Source organism: Girardinichthys multiradiatus, chromosome 1 (assembly GCF_021462225.1).
Source record: "Girardinichthys multiradiatus isolate DD_20200921_A chromosome 1, DD_fGirMul_XY1, whole genome shotgun sequence".
Taxonomy (NCBI): domain Eukaryota; kingdom Metazoa; phylum Chordata; class Actinopteri; order Cyprinodontiformes; family Goodeidae; genus Girardinichthys; species Girardinichthys multiradiatus.
Genome location: NC_061794.1, coordinates 46,054,818 through 46,074,813, shown reverse-complemented (window position 1 = coordinate 46,074,813; position 19,996 = coordinate 46,054,818). Strand labels below are relative to the sequence as shown.

At 46.4% G+C, this 19,996-nt stretch overlaps 1 protein-coding gene across 5 annotated transcripts; it reads left to right on the top strand.

Annotated features, from left to right (window-relative positions):
* The first annotated feature begins 1,769 nt into the window (after positions 1-1,769).
* Positions 1,770-18,072, top strand: commd7 (COMM domain containing 7). 5 transcript variants are annotated; one of them, XR_007040442.1, is made up of 10 exons: positions 1,770-2,002; positions 3,799-3,852; positions 4,008-4,110; positions 5,483-5,539; positions 9,041-9,078; positions 9,782-9,872; positions 15,324-15,373; positions 15,449-15,497; positions 17,442-17,748; positions 17,879-18,072. XR_007040442.1 is itself a non-coding variant. In XM_047380138.1 (10 exons), exons 1-9 carry the CDS (start codon positions 1,790-1,792, stop codon positions 17,516-17,518), a joined length of 732 nt encoding a protein of 243 aa, XP_047236094.1. In that variant the 5' UTR covers positions 1,770-1,789; the 3' UTR covers positions 17,519-17,521; positions 17,556-18,072. The 5 variants fall into 5 exon arrangements, 4 of the variants coding, with proteins under 4 accessions (XP_047236094.1, XP_047236093.1, XP_047236095.1 ...); XM_047380138.1 differs by having other exon boundaries at positions 17,442-17,521; positions 17,556-18,072; XM_047380137.1 differs by having other exon boundaries at positions 17,442-17,540; positions 17,575-18,072.
* The last annotated feature ends 1,924 nt before the right edge of the window (positions 18,073-19,996 follow it).

Here is a 19,996-nt window from a genome sequence, read left to right as displayed (position 1 = left end):
AGGAACGCTGGATATCTACTCACACGATGGCTTTCAAAAATCTGGCACCATCTGCTTGTCAATCAGTATATATCAGGGAAGACACAGGTGCTTGGCATTCCACAGATTGCACTACACTGCAGCAGCCACCAGGTGCATCTAATCTGCTGATTGCAGCCAGGGAGACAGGGTAGAGCAGATGTGCCAGAATCATAACACCATGAAACCTCCCACACTAAAATGACAGGTGTTTCAGTTTCATTGTCCAACCCCTGTATATCCACACATGAAAAAGGTACTTTGTAAAGTTCAGAACTACTCTTCATTTCTTTACATTTTAGCAATATTCACACTCTGGCAAATGGAGGGTCTTTTCTTTATAAAAAAGGTTGTTCTACCTCTTAAGAAAATCAGCCTCTATTTCTGCCTCTTAGGCTAAATTAAATCAACAAGTTTAGCATCAATGTGAGACAAAATAACCAGGCTTCAGTTGGATGAACACCGATGATTTTCAGTAATCATCCGTGTTTGTTGTTGGAACTAATCTCCTTCTCATTGGTCTATCAGACACTCAGTGGTTTTAGCCCTTTTAAATTGTGTTTATTATGTTAAATATAATAAATTAAACATATTTCTATTTGCAACTCTTTTAACATAACTTAAAAGTAGAGGATTAGTCTGTCATAACATCTAAATACTTAAAAGTATTTTTGACTGACAATCTTTTTCCTGCAACTGTAACATCTATCTATCTATCCACATCTCAATCTACAGACTGCCAGCGTTGAGCTGAGCTGTGGAAAGAGCCAAAATAATCCATCTTCTTTAATGAGAGGAAAAGTGAGAATCCGGGAGTCCTGTGATTGAGCCAAGCACGGACAGTTTGGGTGAAATGTGAAATCTATCCAGAATACTAAAAATAATCTCAGAAATGCTTGTCCACCAGTCCTGAAGTGCTGGGCAGCTCCATAGAATATGTGGAATTAAGGCACCTTGACCATCACATCTCCAGCAAGGATCCATATTAAATTCCATTTCTGTAGTTGTTTGATGGCATCTGTGGACAATTTTAAATTGTATAAACCTGTTGCCTATTTCTTTATACATGGTATTATTATAAGAGAGACATGATTCCCATTCATCTGAAGATATGTCCTCTGCCAAGTCTTCTGCCCAATATCTTTTTACTTTAGAAAGAGGATCAGCTATTTGTCCTTGCAGCAAATGGTAGATTTTAGAGGTTATTCCTTTGCCGAATAAGGACCTAGATAGCAATGCTTCAACAGGACTACCTGCAGGACAAATGAGAGGGTTTTCTTGGCATTTAGATAAGGAACTGCACAACTGGACATATCTCTAGAATTGGTTATGTGGTAGACTATATATTTGAAAGTGTCTTACCATCGCATAGGTGAGATATAAGATACCAATTTTACGCCACTGTGCTCAGTCAACTGGTCTCCCTCCAATCTAGATTTTTTATTGTTCCACAAAGGTGTCAAAGGTGATTTAATAAAGCCCCACATCTGCCCTGTGTAATTAGACCATATTAATTTTGCAGTTGTAATTAAATTGTGGTTAAGTTTGTGGTTGGGACCAAACAACTTCAGCCAAGGAGAGATGCCGTTATTCGCCACTGTCTCTCCTAATTTCCCTTTTAATTACAGGCTTGTTTTAATGTACTTCTTTCTTACAACGCGTTTCTTTTCCAAACCAAAACCTTTCTGCATTTGCTCTCTGCTGTCAATGTATTTCCAATGTCTGGTTTCTCGGTGTATGCAGAATGGACATCCTGCTCCGTGATCCGCCTATGACGCAGAGGCGTCAGACGTATTGTGCGCAAGCGTACTGCTGGACCCGGAAGTTGGCTCCAGAAATCTGCTGCGTAGGGACATTCAGCACACCGGAGGAGTTCTGTTGGGATAAAGCGCTCCACAGAAAGATGCGGCTTCACTTCGCTAGAGATGTTTTACCGGACTCTGTCGGTACCGACTTTCAGAACCTGTGCAAATTCGACGAGCAGGTAAAAAATGCACAACTGAACTGGTTTCTGCACGGAGACATTTAAACTGCAGGTTTCCTGTTCCGTTGTTATCTAATGAGATTTATTTGAAAATGTAAACATTTTGAAAGCTGTTAGGTCTTTCGGCGCGATGCATGATGATAGATGTAGGAGATTTGGATGGAAGACTGACAGGAAGTCGAATCAAAATGGATAAATATCAACAAAAAACATGATTTTCATTTCAAACGCCCCGAGATCCTCTGAGATTTTCACATTTCTCATCCAAACATTTCAAATTGACTCAAACAACTAGAAATGTGGTCCTATACTTAAATACTCCATGGAGCTGACCTTTGACTTTTTCACGACTTTTAATCATGTGACAGCCAGCTTTCTCCTTGAGTGTACCATCATAGGACGTTCAGTGCTGTGAAAAAGTATTTGCCCCCTTACAGATTTACAAATTTCTTGCTTCACTGGGAAAATCCAATCTAAACCAACCTGGCCCTATGTGAAAAACTTAAATCATATTATCAGCGATTAAGACCACTTTTTGTGTATAATTTCACTGGCCACACCAAGACCTGCATGGTCAAGAAATAATGTAAACAGTACCTGTCTGACGACATGAAATAGGCTAAACTATCTAAAATTCAAGAGTGAATGATGAGAAACAAAGTCACAGTCATCTGTCAGACAGGAAAGAGTTCACAAATTAAACAACCAGAAGGAGAGATTGGGCTCTTTCATGGGAGAGTTCTAAGGCCGAAATCACTGCTGACCAAAATGAACACAAAGGAACATCTCACATTTGTCCAAAAACATCTTGAGGGTCCCAAGACCTTTATGAAAATATTCTGTGGACCGATGACAGAAAACACTTTCTGAAGCTGTGCATCTGGCATAAATCTACATCCTACAAACAATGAGACATGGTTGTTCAACTGATGGAGCCTGAAGGAGAATGTCCAGGGATCAGGTGGTGACCTTAAGCTCCACAGAACTTCTGTTATGTAGAAGAATGTAACCTGAACCAGATCTAAAAAAAAAAAAAAGGCAACATTAAGGTTTTGGAGTGTCCTAGTCAAAGCCTGGACTTAAATATGATTGAGATGCTGTGAGGTAAGGATGAACAGGCTGGTTATGCTGGAAATGTCTGCACTGTGGCTGAATTAAAACAATTCTACAAAGAAGAGTGGGTCAAAATTCCTCCACAGTGATGTAAAAGACTCATTGCCAGTTATAGGAGCCATTTGTAGTTTTTGTTTTTTGGTCATAGTTTGGGTCTGTCTTATTTAGTTTTGATAATTCTGTTTGGTTTGGTTTATATGTGAACTGACACTCTGACCTATATTTTACTCTACCACTGGTGGCGGTGTAGGGTGAAAATCTATATAGGTGTCAGGGTTAGAGGGCATTAGGTGTTGGGATGTGTGGAGGTCATACGGTTTTTTACTTTGTATAGCGAATATCAAATTCCATCCATTTTTAGTCGCTTCTGGTGCAGGGAATCCAGGTCCTAACGTGCTCATAAGCGACTAAAAATGGATGGAATTTGATATTCGCTATACAAAGTAAAAAACCGTATGACCTCCACACATCCCAACACCTGATGCCCTCTAACCCTGACACCTATATAGATTTTCACCCTACACCGCCACCAGTGGTAGAGTAAAATATAGGTCAGAGTGTCAGTTCACATATAAACCAAACCAAACAGAATTATCAAAACTAAATAAGACAGACCCAAACTATGACCAAAAAACAAAAACTTTAATGATTAAACTGTTTTATTTTGCTTTTTATATCTGCAGCAGTTTCGCCATCTGATTGAAATTCTGTTCCAGTTCCTCCTGGACCCTAAAGAGGTGAGTGTGTGTGAACACACACACGCTTGTACACAATTTTAATATAAATGAGACTGAGCTCATTTTGTGTTAAGTGAACCGAAGTAAAACATTGCTTTTCCCTTCGTGTGTCTGTGCAAATGAATGCATCTGTGTGTGTGTGTGTGTCTGTTCAGACCAACAGATTCATGCAGCGGCTGACAGAATTTGCAGGGGAACATGGGATGAGCGCTGGTCCTCTGAGGAACCTGATGAAGAGCGTCCTCCTGGTGCCACAGGGTGGGAGAAACAAACGGCTGTTCATCACTGTTCCTCAGACCTCCACAAATATTAAGCTGCTTTAAGAGGAGAGGTTGGGTTATGGGTGTTATGTATGAGATGTTTAAGACTGTTCTGGTCTTTAGAAGGTTCTAAATGTTTTTAAATCTTGTCTCACGTAAACAAAAACTCAGATTGTCTGTCATCATTTAAACAACATTGAACTTGAGGTGGTCAGACTTTGACTGGGCCATTACAGTGCCTTGATTCCTTCTTTTAGCCAGTCTGTTGTAGATTAGCTGCTGTATTTGGGATTATTGTCCTGTTGATGACCTGGTTTGGGCCAAGCTTCAGGTGTAGGACAGAAGGACTCATGATTGTACAGAGGAGTTCATGGTCCACTCACTGACTGCAAGGTGCCCAGGTACTGTTGCTACAAAACAAGCCCATATCTTCAGCCCTCCTCCACTATCCTTGACAGTTGGTTATAGGTGTTTGTGCTGAAGTGCTCTCTGGTGGCTGTCCAGGATAGTCAAACATCTCAGCTATTGTCTGTCTAAAGGACATTGTTTCAGAAGTTCTGTTCTTCATTTAGATGAAACCTTGCAAACGGAAGTCATGCTGCCAAGAGATTTTCTCTGAGAACTCCTCCAGAAAAAAGCCAAACGTTTCTTTTTTTAATTGCCTGCTCATGAGTCTGCAGGGGCTCAGATGGAGATCTTGGGTTCTCTTGTCATTTTTCTCAGCGTTGCATGCCGGCATTGGGTAGATTTGCTGGGGCATCCATTACTGAGAAGATTGGTAGGTGCCTTAAATGTTTTCTGTTTTTTCTAACTGTGGAATGATGGACTTCAAATAATATGGAAAAGGTCTTATAATCCTTCCAAGATTGATGGATAGCAACTGTTTCTTCTCTAAGGTTATTGCTGTCATTGCATTGTGTTAACACACACCTAAACTCTTGCTTTTTACTGCGGAGGTGGTCGCCCTGATGGCGGCAGTGTTTCAGCAGAACCTGAGGGCTTCTTTCCCTTTTTAATTATTAAACTAAACAGGTTTACTTTCTTCTGCTGTACTTTCCCACACTTTTATAATTAAACATCAGAGTCAGGAGTCCCCCTTTGTAAGAGTAAATAAGATGTTTGTGATGACTATATTTCTGTCTGAGACGCGTTTTTCTTAACAATCACAGAAACGGAGTTCAACGCTTCAAGCTTAAAACGAAAACTGTTTCTGGGGTTTAAAAACATCACAAATTATTTGCATGTATTATTATATAAATATACTGTTTAAATTTATCATTATTATTTATTTTTCATGCTAAGTATAAACTATGAGATAATTTTCCATTCTAGTTCCAGCCGTTGAAGTGACTCTGCTGTTTTCTCTCCAGGAGCTCTGAAGAAAAACCTGACGACGGATCAAGTCAAGGAGGACCTGATTACATTAGGTACTCGTTTTAAAGTCTGCTGTTAACCTGGTTTACCCACAGAAAGTTTTGCCTGTAATAGCAGCTCATTTGATAAAAAAAAAAAAAAAACTCATCCTGTTGCAGACTTACAGGCCCATCACAAATCTCCCATTTATCAGTAAGGTTATTGATAAAAGCTGTTTCAACACCTAAATACCTTTTTAACAATGGCCAGCCATGTTGACATCTTCCAGTCAGGTTTCCCTGCTCACCACAGTATCGAGACTGCCCTTGCCAAGGAGTTCAATGAGAAACCACAGTGCTGGTATTATTGGACCTCAGTGCAGCATTCAAGGAGCCTGGGCTTGTGCGGGAGGTCGAGAGATATCGACTAGAAATAGTCGGGCTCGCCTCCACGCACAGCGTGGGCTCTGGAACCCATCTCCTCGAGAGGGGCTGGACTCTCTTCTACTCTGGAGTGGCCCACGGGGAGAGGCGGTGGGCTGGTGTGGGTTTGCTTGTTGCCCCCCAGCTCAGCCATCTCGTGTTGGGGTTTACCCCAGTGGATGAGAGGGTCGCATCCCTGCGCCTTCGGGTTGGGGACAGGCCTCTGACTGTCGTTTTGGCCTACGGGCCGAGCGGTGCTGGATAGTGCCCCTCCCGGGGACTCCATTATTCTGCTGAGCGACTTCAACGCCCACGTGGGAAACGACAGTGACACCTGGAGATGCGTGATTGGGAGGAATGGCCTCCCAGATCTGAATCCGAGTGGTGTTTTGTTATTGGACTTCTGTGCTAGTCACGGATTGTCCATAACGAACATCGTGTTCAAACATAAAGGTGTCCATCTGTGCACTTGGCACCAGGACACCCTAGGTAGGAGGTCAATGATCGACTTTGTTGTCGTATGTTTTGGACACTCGGGTGAAGAGAGGGGCTGAGCAGTCCACTGATCACCACCTGGTGGTGAGTTGGATCTACTGGTGGAGGAGAAAGCCGGAACGACTTGGCAGCCCCAAGTGCATAGTGAGGGTTTGCTGGGAACGCCTGGCGGACCACTTGGCCAGGGATGTATTCAACTCCCACCTCCGGGAGAGCTTTGACCAGATTCCGGGGGATGTTGGAGACATAGAGTCCGAGTGGACCATGTTCTCCGCATCTATTGTCGATGCTGCTGCCCGTAGCTTTGGACGTAAGGTCTGCGCTGCCTGTTGCGGCGGCAATCCCCGAACCCGGTGGTGGACACCAGCTGTAAAGGACGCTGTCAAGCTGAAGAAGGCGTCCTATCGGCTGTGGTTGGCTTGTGCCGCTCCTGAGGCAGCTGACGGGTACCTTGAGGCCAAGCGTGCCGTGGGCCGGGCAGTGGCAGAGGCAGAGGCAAAACCCGGGCCTGGGAGGAGTTTGGTGAGGCCATAGAGAAGGACTACCGGTTGGCCTCGAAGCGACTCTGCCAAACTCTCTGCTGCATCAGGAGGGGGAAACAGTTCTTCGCCAACACCGTTTACAGTGGGGGTGGGAGGTTGCTGACCTCGACGGGGGACATTATCGGGCGGTGGAAGGAGTATCTCGAGGATCTCCTCAATCCTGTCATCACGCATTCCCTGGTGGAAACAGAGGCTGGGGACTCGGGGTTGGACTCTTTCATCACCCAGGCTGAAGTCACCGAGGTGGTTAAAAAGCTCCGCGGTGGCAAGGCTTCGGGAGTGGATGAGATCCGCCCTGAGTACCTCAAGTCTCTGGATTTTGTGGGGCTGTCATGGTTGACACGCCTCTTCAACATTGCGTGGCGGTCGGGGACAGTGCCTCTGGACTGGCAGACTGGGGTGGTGGTCCCCCTTCATAAGAAGGGTGACCGGAGGGTGTGTTCCAACTACAGGGGGATCACACTCCTCAGCCTCCCTGGTAAGGCCTACGCCAGGGTATTGGAGAAGAGAGTCCGGCCGATAGTCGAACCTCGGCTTCAGGAGGAGCAGTGTGGTTTTCGTCCCGACCGTGGAACACTGGACCAGCATTATACCCTCTACAGGGTGCTCGAGGGTTCATGGGAGTTTGCTCAACCGGTCCACATGTGTTTTGTGGACCTGGAGAAAGCATTCGACTGTGTCCCTCGTGATGCCCTGTGGGGGGTGCTCCAGGAGTATGGAGTCGGGGTCCCTTTACTAGGGGCCATCCGGTCTCTGTACAAGCGGAGCAGGAGTTTGGTCCACATCGCCGGCACTAAGTCGGACCTGTTCCCGGTGCATGTTGGACTCCAGCAGGGCTGCCCTTTGTCACCGGTCCTGTTCATAACTTTTATGGACAGGATTTCTAGGCGCAGCCAAGAGCCGGAGGGGGTCTGGTTTGGGGACCGGAGGATTTCGTCTCTTCTTTTTGCGGATGACGTGGTCCTGCTGGCCCCCTCTAGCCAAGACCTACAGCATGCGCTGTGGTGGTTCACAGCCAAGTGTGAAGCGGCTGGGATGAAGATCAGCTCCTCCAAGTCCGAGGCCATGGTTCTTGACTGGAAAAGGGTGGCTTGTCCTCTTCAGGTTGGAGGGGAGTTCCTGTCTCAAGTGGAGGAGTTCAAGTAGTTCGGGGTCTTGTTCACGAGCAAGGGAAGAATGGAGCGGGAGATCGACAGACGGATCGGTGCGGCTGCCACAGTAATGGGGGCGCTGTGGTGGTCTGTTGTGGTGAAGAGAGAGCTGAGCCGAAAAGCGAAGCTCTCGATTTACCGGTCGGTCTACATTCCTACCCTCACCTATGGCCATGAACTTTAGCTCATGACCGAAAGAACGAGATCCCGGATACAAGCGGCTGAAATGAGCTTCCTCCGTAGGGTGGCCGGGCACTCCCTTAGAGATAGGGTGAGGAGCTCGGCCATCCGGGAGGGGCTCGGAGTAGAGCCGCTGCTCCTCCACATCGAGAGGAGCCAGTTGAGGTGGCTCGGGCACCTACACCGGATGCCTCCTGGACGCCTTCCTCGGGAGGTGTTCCAGGCACGTCCCACCGGGAAGAGGGCCAGGACACGCTGGAGGGACTATGTCTCTCGGCTGGCCTGGAAACGCCTTGGACTCCCCCCGGAGGAGCTGGAGGAGGTGTCTGGGGAGAGGGATGTCCGGGTGTGTCTGCTGAGTTTGCTGCCCCTGCGACCCGGTCCCGGATAAAGCGGACGATGACGAGTACGAGACATTACGAGGAGGAGCGATCAAGAGTCGGCGCACAGCTTCAGTTACTACAGCTGGAAACGACAGATCAGGCCTGAAATATGGGTGAACAAGTTGCCTTTAAATATCAGTCAGGCCTCTTCTCTTATTGTTTTTAAGTCTCTCCTGAAAACACACCTAATTAATTTCAGCCTGTTGTCCAACCTTTCCTTACTTTGCTTCATTGTGCCACTGCAGTGTAGTGTTTCATCAAGTAAAGCACTTCAGTTTGTCTTGAAATATGCCCTAAAAATAAACTCGCCTTGTTGAACAGGTTGAACGGTGTTCTCTTATGATTGTGTATGTTGAGACGTCTTTATTCAGGAAACTAAAACGGTCTTATTTGTTCCCTCAGGGCTGAACGAGGAGAAAGCTGCTCATTTTTCATTACAGGTAACAGAATAAATACTTGAAGTTTATGGATTTTATAGATTTAGAAGTTCTGATTAGGTTCTCATCAGGCGACAACACAAACTTTATCTGTTGGCTTTCATTGAAGAGCTTTAGCAGACGAATCCAGGGGCATTTCATCATCTTTTAGTTGGTGTTTGAGAACCTAGGTGGTGCTGTTAATTAATATTTATAGAAACAGGAAAAAAGATCCAATGAACCTGGGCGTAGCTGGGACCAGATCAGCACTGCTTGTGGAAATCCAACTAAAACCAGCTTCAGTGGGTTTATTGTGCAGAGTTATTAGCTGCAGATTAATTCATCTGCCACACGCTTTTATTAACATGAAAAGATTACTTTATCATAACGTTTTCACCATTTTTAAACAACGGATCAGCTAGCTTGATTGTATCAATGTATCATCAGCACAGGTGAAGGTGAGAAAGAGTCCCTCTGAAATCACTTTATCAATCTAATGAAACAGTCTGGTTGCTCTAAAAGATGGACAGGGGTCTTCTTGTGCTGGCAACGGTTTCCTCCAGAGGAAAGCGTGCCGCCATCATCGTTTTGCATCAAAACTATTTAAACCCACGTTCTGCTAATGCAAGGTGCCTCTAAGTGCAGTAACAACATGTCTCAGTGGTAAAGGTTTGTTGGGATGTGTTGTAGTGAGGACATGACCATCTTGTTCCTCTGTATGCTGCAGTGGGGGGAGCACTACGCTGCGCTGTCCAGACTTGCTGTTGGACAGACTCTGATGGTCAACCAGCTGGTTGACATGGAGTGGAAGTTTGGAGGTAAGATGCATAAAACTTAGTTGTAGCTTTCAGGAAATGATTTGAGGGGAAACTTCTTCCCTTTCTGGCTTCTCAGGCTTTAAAGTGTTAAAACAATCAGAACTTTATAGACTGATTACCTACAGATGTCTCCTTGCTCACTGTTGGTGTTTTATTGCTGAAGACTCATACACCTTTTAGGTTCTCTTTCAACATTCGTTTCGGTATCTCACTATGGGACACGCCTCCAGCGCCTGTCCCCCAGAAGCTCTATTACATTACGCCAGTCTTGACTGGCAAGCGGAAGTGATGTCCGCTCCCATGGGAGGGACCTCCTCCCAGTATAAAAGTCGACGTCACGTAGGTGATCTTCAGTCTAACACCTCTTCTCGCTCCCAGAAGCACCTCTCAGACGGTCATTACAGTAACTTGAGCTAGTTTAACTGTTTACAGAGCGAGCTAACACCTCGGTCGCCGAGCGCTTCTCAATAACTGTGCTCGACTGTTCTGAGTCCCTTTCAACGCTGGTCTGTCGCCCATCAGCAGCGCTGCAACTGGTCACCAAACTAGCTGCAACCTTAACGGAGCTTAAGAAGTTGTGTAACTTGCACTCGTTCTCACCATGAACAGAGTCAAACCACCATCTAGAACCTGCACATGTGGCAATCTCATAGCTGGGGCAGATACCCACTCTGTCTGCGCTTCGTGTCTGGGGCTGCAACATGCCCAGGACGCGTTGGCGTTACCGGCGAGCTGCGAGCACTGTGCACGGCTCTCCCTTAAGTCTAGTCGGCGCAGGCTAGCACGCCAAGCTAGCCTGTCAGAGGTTGATCCTATGATGGGGGTAGCCAATCCCCCGCCACCGGAGCTTCCTGGTACTGATGAGAGAGAGCCCACTTTGGCTGGAGCCAGTTGGGGTGATCAGCTCGACGCTGTCGCGCCACTGACTGACCCATAGGAAGACGAGGCCGCACTTCCAGGTTTCAGCACTCTTGCTAACGCTGAATCCGAATCTGAAGTGGAGTCCATCAGTCTCGGGTCTGACGACGACGAGCTGGACTGCGGGCCTTATGCCATCCAGTCAGTTGCAAAGCCCTCGGTGACGGATGACACCAGTCGCTGCGGTTCCCCTAACCCGACTGCAACGGACCTGCATGATGTCTGCAGAAGGGCAGCAAAGAAGCTGGGCATCGAGTGGCCGGAAACCCTCACCGAAACTACCACATCTCGATATGAGGGGAAGCGGCTTCCTAGAGCCAAATCTTCCAGCAGACAGCTGTTGCCGGTCTTTCCCGAGTGCCTCGAGGAAGCAACCCGGTCCTGGAGCAATCCTCTCACCGCCAAGAACCCCGCCCTGGGAGGGTCGGCGCTGGACTGGACGGGCATGGAGGCCGGCGGTTTTTCACATCTGCCTCCCGTAGAACCTCTGCTGGCATCTCACCTGCACCCATCGCAGAAGTCAGCCATGACAGCGGCAGGACCCACCCTTCCCTTCAAAGCTGATTCTTTTCAGTCCGCTCTGAATGAGAAAAGCTACAAGGCGGTGGCTGCATCTGTTAAAGCCTTAAACGCTTCATCTCTTCTCCTCGCTTACCAAGCGGAATTACAGGAGCAGATGACTGGCACACCAATGGCTGATTTGTGGGACGAGTTGTGCGTGGTGACAGACCTATGCCTGCGTCTCCACAGAAGTGCTGTCCAAGCATCCGGGAGAGCCATGGCCCTGATGGTCACTCAGGAGAGAGCTAGATGGCTGAACCTGTCTAGCCTGTCTCAAAGAGAGAAGAACCAGCTCCTCGACACCCCCGTGGACCCCGAAGAGCTTATTCGGCCCCACTGTGGCAGCCATGCAAAAACGTTGTGAGGAAAAGAAGAGGGAAGGTGAAGCGCTAAAGCTGTGTCTACCCAGGAAAGCGCAGCCTCCTCCCCCTCCAGCACCCCGTGTGCCGTTCACTCAAGTGGCGGCTCGACTGGCCAACCGCTTCCCCAAAAGCCAGCCTCAGCCGCAGTCAGCGGACCGTGGGAAACAAACCGAGCTCAAAGGCGCTTGGGGAAGGAAGCCATTCGCTCCCCCGACGACGCCGGGAAACCAAGCGACCCCTTCCGCTACTGTGAGCGCAAAGAAAAAGAGGCGCGCTACCTAGGGAGCCGTCTTCGGGGTGGGAGAGCAGGATCTGCCAGACACCTGCACCCCCCCTACCAGGACACATCCTGTCCCAGTTTGAGTTCAGAACGCCACGTTCAAGGCAACTCAAACGGCCTGCAGAGCCGACGTTGGAGCTCATCGTTCAGAGCCGACCGAAGCGGAGGAGGATCAAAGCCACCGAGAGCTCAGTGGAGCTGCAGCTGTGGCCAGAAAGCGCACACCAGTGCACAAACACATGCCAGTGTCTAAAAACACGACCTTCCCCCTTCACAACATGTTCAATAAAGTTGTTTTCTGGCACGCATCCAGGCCTGGAGCCGAGGGCGCAGCCACAACAAAAAAACATGAAAAATATGTCAAAAATAACACAAGGACAGGACATGGCCGTGCAGCTGCAGCTGCACATGAGGCCTCAAGGGGGAGCTCTCACCCTACCTCTAACACAGCAGGCTGCTTTTTCTGTGGAAGAAGCAGACCTGGGTGGAACGCAGCTAACAGTTGTAGCGGAACAGCAGATCCCTCAGCCGCTGTTGCGCAGTGTTTACACGGAAGCACCTTTAGTCCACTGGCAAACAACACTCAGCTGTGGCGAGCGTGTGGAGCGTCAGATTGGGTGATAAAGACTGTATCCAAGGGATACAGGCTCCAATTTGTGACAGCCCCACCCCGTTTCAAGGGCATAGTACAGTCATACGCCCGGGGAGAGTCCGCTCGCGTCCTGCAAGAGGAAATCATTTCCCTGCAGCACAAAAGAGCTGTCCGGCTGGTACCGCAGGAGCAAAGCAGAGACGGGTTTTACTCCAGATACTTTCTCGTGCCGAAAAAGGGCGGGGGTCTGCGACCGATATTGGATCTGCGGGCTCTGAACACATATCTGAGACGGTATTCGTACAGGATGCTAACACACGCAGCTCTGATAAAGTTTGTGCGTCAAGGAGACTGGTTTGTCTCCATAGACTTGAAAGACGCATATTTCCATATCCCTATATACCCCCCTCACAGAAAATACCTCAGATTTGCGTTTCAGGGAAAGATATACGAGTACCTGGTACTTCCTTTTGGCCTCTCACTGAGCCCACGTGTGTTCGTGAAATGCACCGAGGCAGCCATCGCGCCTCTGAGGGAAAGGGGGATGCGTCTGGCGACGTATATAGACGATTGGCTGATTGCAGCTCAGTCTTTAGAGGAGCTCAGGACGCATGTCGAGATGCTTACTTTACATCTGACAGCTCTGGGATTCACAATAAACTGGGAAAAGAGCATTTTAACCCCAGTACAAACAATCACCTTCATTGGCCTGTCCCTGAATTCAGTCGAGTTCAGAGCGCACCTCTCAGCGGAACGAGTAAAAGCCTTTCAGGCTTGTCTGGCACTCTTTCGCAGAGGCACACAGGTGAAATTCAGGTTATGCCTCAGACTGCTCGGTCTGATGGCATCTGCGCTGGCGGTCATCACACTCGGCCGTCTACACATGCGCTCGTTTCAAAGGTGGGTGGCGTCACTCAGCTTGAGCCCCACACGCCATGCTCACCGCAGCGTCCTGGTTTCTCTCATATGTGCACGCGCGCTGAGCTGGTGGAAGCGTCCCGGTTTTCTCAACACCGGCGTTACCATGGGAACCATCCTGACGAGGAAGGTAATTACCACAGATGCCTCGCTGACAGGCTGGGGAGCCACTCACGAGGGGATGATGGTAAACGGCGTTTGGAGTCCACAAACACAGACGGCTCACATAAATTGTCTGGAACTCCTGGCCGTGATGCTGGCACTGAGACACTTTCTGCCCTTTATCAAAGGGCACCATGTTTTGGTCAGAACGGACAACACAACAGTGGTTGCTTACATCAACAGACAGGGGGGTTAACCAGTCCTGCATGCAGTTTCTGGGTGAGTCAAGGGTTTTACTGAAACCTAATCCTGCCTTTATACCTAAGGTTGCTACGGCTCTGCCATGCCGTGGCCTTGAATTAATGGCTTTCTACCCACCACCATTCTCCTCTCAGGAGCATGAACGACTGCATACGCTCTGCCCAGTACGAGCTCTGCGGTTATATGTGGAAAAACAGCGTATGTTCGTAAATCAGAGCAGCTGTTTGTGTCGTGGGCTTCATCACATAAAGGAAAGCCTCTCACAAAGCAACATCTTTCGCATTGGGTAGTAGGGGCTATTATTATGGCTTATGAGAGCAGAGGCCTTGCACCCCCTGCAGGTCTGCGGGCTCATTCCACTCGCGGTGTGGCCTCATCCTGGGCATTGTTCCAGGGTATACCTGTGGAGGAAATATGTGAGGCTGCCAACTGGACGACCCCTCACACCTTCACTAGGTTCTATAAACTGGATGTCACCAGGCCCACACTGACTCACACGGTTCTGGGTGTGGGTTCCACATTGCCATGAATGCAAGATGCAATCTGTTGGTCTTCGAGTGAGCTTATCTGGCAATACGGGAGCAGAAATATCCCATAGTGAGATACCGAAACGAATGTTGAAAGAGATCTTTAGGTTAAGGATTTAACCCCGGTTCTCTGAAACATGAGTGAGGTATCTCACCAGATCACCCTCCTTGCAGGGAGCGAGGAAGAGGTGTGCTTATTAAACTGAAGATCGCCTACGTGACGTCGACTTTTATACTGGGAGGAAGTCCCTCCCATGGGAGCGGACGTCACCTTCGCCTGCCAGTCAAGACTGGCGTAATGTAATAGAGCTTCTGGGGGACAGGCGCTGGAGGCGTGTCCCATAGTGAGATACCTCACTCATGTTTCAGAGAACCGGGGTTAAATCCTTAACCTAAAGTTTTCATCTGTTTATAGGTGTTAGAAGTTGCAGCAGAGTTGTGATTAATCCCATATCTCTGCACATATAGATTTAAAAATTTGAATCAAGTATCAATAAAAAAAAGCTGTTTTTATTTACATTTTACCAAAACAAATTGTTGAAAATGATTTCTACTCAGTAATCAATAGTAAAATGGTGACTACAGCATTTTGCATGTTTTCACTGGTCTTTGATTAACTTTGAGGATGAGCTCCAAATCTTTAGCTCCCTCCACAGATTATGTATCAGATCATAGTCAGGACTCCAGAACATTAGTATTACTTCTAGTCAGAAGAAACATGCCGGTCAAGTTAAAAGGTGTTTTATGATTTTCATATAAAAAATAAAACATTGAAGCATAAAGCGTTTGCAGAGTTCCTACAAGGTCCTGGAAAAGTCTGGATTTTCCAGTGTTTTGAGGTCTGGAGAGGTATGAGGAAAGATATGCATTACAACATGGTTCCATTAATCTGTATTTCCTTCCTTGGGATATGTTTTCTCATTTGAACAGTGACGGTTGGGACCAGTGAAATTCAAAAAGTTGGGAACATCTTTCTGCAGGTAGGAGGTTTGGAAAATGATCCAAAGATGTGAAGCTGTTCAGTTTGTTTTACCACAAGTATTCCTGTCCTGCAGTTGAAACTGGTGGTGAGAAAGGGGAACTCCACTGAAAATGTGTTCATGGGTGAGTGTATAAAACATTTAGATCTCGCTCCCTGAATTTTATGCTATTTTAAACCAGCTGGAGTTCTGCCAGTCTGGGTTACACTTTGAATGGAGGTCAGAGCTTGAACCCCAGCAGATGGAGAAGAATTACAGCTTTATTCAATGATTTGGAAGGTGGTTTAACCAATAAACACCATTTACAAGTTTCAATCTGTTTTGCTTGGATTTGGGGGAAAAATCAACACAAAGTAGCAATTAGTTATTCAAAACTTTGCTGCAGTTCCAGCTGCTAGTCTTGTTGCACAACTACAAGGTGGTCCATTTATTTTTGCTGCTGTTTTTTTAGGTTTGGTAGTTCAGTAAACATCACTCTGACTGAACCTTTTCACATTTTGTTTCATTGAAAACACAAATTTCAATGTAATTTACTGGGATTTTATGTGATAAACCAACACAGAATTGTGAAGGGGAAGGATAATGATACACGGTTTGGTTGAAAATCTGATACCAGAAAAGGTGTGGCGGGAATTTTAATAGCCTTGTTTGTTCTGATACCCCCAAATAAAATCCGGTGCAACCAACCAACTCTCAGAAGTCACTTAATTAGTACTGAGAGTCCAGCTGTGTGTAATCAAACTGAGTATAAATCCAGCTGTTCTGTGAAGGCCTCAGATGTTTGTTAGAGAACATCAGAGAAAAAACAGCATCATGAAGACCAAGGAACACAGAAGACAGGACAGGGAGAAAGTTGTGGAGAAGTTGAAACCAGGGTTAGGTTCTAGAACAACATCCCAAGCTGTGATCATCTCCTAGGGCTCTGCTCAAATCATCATCTGAACATGGAGAGGATGGACCAATAATCCACCTACCCAGACATGAATGTCCACATAAACTGACAGGCTGGACAAGGAGAGCATTAATCAGAGAAGTAGCCAAGAGGTCCATGGTAACTCTGAAGGAGCTGCAGAGATCCACAGCTGAAGTGAGAGAGTCTGTAGCCAAGACAACTAATAGTCATGAACTCCACAAATCTGACCTTATGCAAGAGTAAGGCAGTGACAGCATCATGCTGTGGAGATGTTCTTCTTCAGCAGGGACAGCATCATGCTGTGGAGATGTTCTTCTTCAGCAGGGACAGCATCATGCTGTGGAGATGTTCTTCTTCAGCAGGGACAGCATCATGCTGTGTTTCTGACCACTTATAAAATGTGTTCAATGTGCTGTCCATTGTGTTGGATTGTCAATGCAACCCTCTTCTCCCACTCTTCACACACTGATAGCAACACCGCAGGAGAAATGCTAGCACAGGCTTCCAGTATCCGTAGTCTCAGGTGCTGCACATCTCGTATCTTCACAGCATAGACAATTGCCTTCAGATGAACCTGCCCCCCCAGTCTAAAGTCTCTGCAGCCTCTAACAGGTTTTCTTACAGGATTAGCTCCTTCTACCTTCTCCTGAATTCTGAAGAGCTTCATCTGAGGCCTTCACAGAACAGCTGGATTTATACTCAGTTTGATTACACACAGCTGGACTCTCAGTACTAATTAAGTGACTTCTGAGAGTTGGTTGGTTGCACCGGATTTTATTTGGGGGTATCAGAACAAACAAGGCTATTAAAATTCCCGCCACACCTTTTCTGGTATCAGATTTTCAACCAAACCGTGTATCATTATCCTTCCCCTTCACAATTCTGTGTTGGTTTATCACATAAAATCCCAGTAAATTACATTGAAATTTGTGTTTTCAATGCAACAAAATGTGAAAAGGTTCAGTCAGAGTGATGTTTACTGAACTACCAAACCTAAAAAAACAGCAGCAAAAATACTTTTAGGATCTCCAACATCTGTCTGATGTTTTTCCAGATCTGTTTTGGAGCATTAGTAGGAACTTTTATTTATTACCATATTTCTGATCATTTTAATATTTTTCATCTCAGTCTGTCTTCTTCTCTTGTCTCTTTCAGAACTGACACTGCCTCAATTTTACAACTTCCTGCATGAGATGGAGAGAGCAAAGGCCAGCATGGAATGCTTTGCCTGAATATGTGTGTGTGTGTGTGTGTGTGTGTGTGTGTGTGTGTGTGTGTGTGTGTGTGTGTGTGTGTGTGTGTGTGTGTGCGCGCATCTAAAAAAAACTACCAAACATTTGTACTTAATCTTCTAATAAAACAGTTAAGAAGGAAATAAGTTTTCTGGTCAGATTGAAGCAACCAGAAGGCATGAAGATCATTGCTCAGAAGCGTGTGGAATGAACCGACATATAAATATGGGGTAAATGAGATTTTTATGTATCATTCAGATGTTTTATAAACAGATCAGTAAAAGTTTTGAAAAGGTTACAAAGTGTAGAAAAATCTGTTTTAGAAGTTGGTGCCCAATGAAGCTCATCTTTCTCTATCAGCAGTGACCTTTTCACCCCAACCAATCCCCTGATCTGTTTGTGAAACATAAAGGAGAGCTGGAGGTTTTACAGCAGGTTCCAAGTCCAAGAGTTCAAACACTCTGGATCTTCTTGTCTGAAGCATCTTAGCAGGCGGGTAAAACTAAAACGGTCATTTTATTGTACCACTAAAATAAAGCTCATAACTCCATCCATCCATTTTCTATACCTGCTTCCTCCGTACAGGGTTGTGGTGGAGCTGGTGCCTGTCTCCAGCGGTTTACGGGCAAGAGGCAAAGCCCTGCCTCGTCTCGTCTGTAGTTCCTCTTTGTGAATTTACAGTTGGCTTTCCTGTCCCAAACTGTGAAAGCTGCTGATTGCACAAGCACGTAGTCTTGGGACAATGTCCCACACATGCACTCCAACCACAGACTTCCTCATTGTGTACGTATATATGTTTCTCAGATGTATATGTGTCACTCAACAGAGCAGAGGAAAGCCCACAGTTCTCCCTGCTGGCCGTAGACGACGTTATCTTGCTCATACACATGACCCTGGAGGAAGAGCCTCCGTCGTCGATTATATGGTTAAAGCAGAGTTCAGTTTACATCCATGCATCACTGACAGATTCAGTTTATCATTACGTTTAAGTTTGCTTTTATTTGCTTCAGTGGGACATTGATGAACAATGAAGAACACAAATGTAAAAGCACCCATTTAGGCTGATTACCATTTTTTGTCTTCTTGTTGGATGGAACAGGCTGAACAAGCTAAAACACATTAAAACAGTAACAGAATCAATATAAAATAAAAAATATAGTAAACTTAACATTCCAATCATCTATGCACCAAATTTCATGCAGAGACATTATACAGGTCCTTCTCAAAATATTAGCATATTGTGATAAAGTTAATTATTTTCCATAATGTCATGATGAAAATTTAACATTCATATATTTTAGATTCATTGCACACTAACTGAAATATTTCAGGTCTTTTATTGTCTTAATACGGATGATTTTGGCATACAGCTCATGAAAACCCAAAATTCCTATTTCACAAAATTAGCATATCATTAAAAGGGTCTCTAAACGAGCTATGAACCTAATCATCTGAATCAACGAGTTAACTCTAAACACCTGCAAAAGATTCCTGAGGCCTTTAAAACTCCCAGCCTGGTTCATCACTCAAAACCCCAATCATGGGTAAGACTGTCAACCTGACTGCTGTCCAGAAGGCCACTATTGACACCCTCAAGCAAGAGGGTAAGACACAGAAAGACATTTCTGAACGAATAGGCTGTTCCCAGAGTGCTGTATCAAGGCACCTCAGTGGGAAGTCTGTGGGAAGGAAAAAGTGTGGCAGAAAACGCTGCACAACGAGAAGAGGTGACCGGACCCTGAGGAAGATTGTGGAGAAGGGCCGATTCCAGACCTTGGGGGACCTGCGGAAGCAGTGGACTGAGTCTGGAGTAGAAACATCCAGAGCCACCGTGCACAGGCGTGTGCAGGAAATGGGCTACAGGTGCCGCATTCCCCAGGTCAAGCCACTTTTGAACCAGAAACAGCGGCAGAAGCGCCTGACCTGGGCTACAGAGAAGCAGCACTGGACTGTTGATCAGTGGTCCAAAGTACTTTTTTCGGATGAAAGCAAAATCTGCATGTCATTCGGAAATCAAGGTGCCAGAGTCTGGAGGAAGACTGGGGAGAAGGAAATGCCAAAATGCCAGAAGTCCAGTGTCAAGTACCCACAGTCAGTGATGGTCTGGGGTGCCGTGTCAGCTGCTGGTGTTGGTCCACTGTGTTTTATCAAGGGCAGGGTCAATGCAGCTAGCTATCAGGAGATTTTGGAGCACTTCATGCTTCCATCTGCTGAAAAGCTTTATGGAGATGAAGATTTCATTTTTCAGCACGACCTGGCACCTGCTCACAGTGCCAAAACCACTGGTAAATGGTTTACTGACCATGGTATCACTGTGCTCAATTGGCCTGCCAACTCTCCTGACCTGAACCCCATAGAGAATCTGTGGGATATTGTGAAGAGAACGTTGAGAGACTCAAGACCCAACACTCTGGATGAGCTAAAGGCCGCTATCGAAGCATCCTGGGCCTCCATAAGACCTCAGCAGTGCCACAGGCT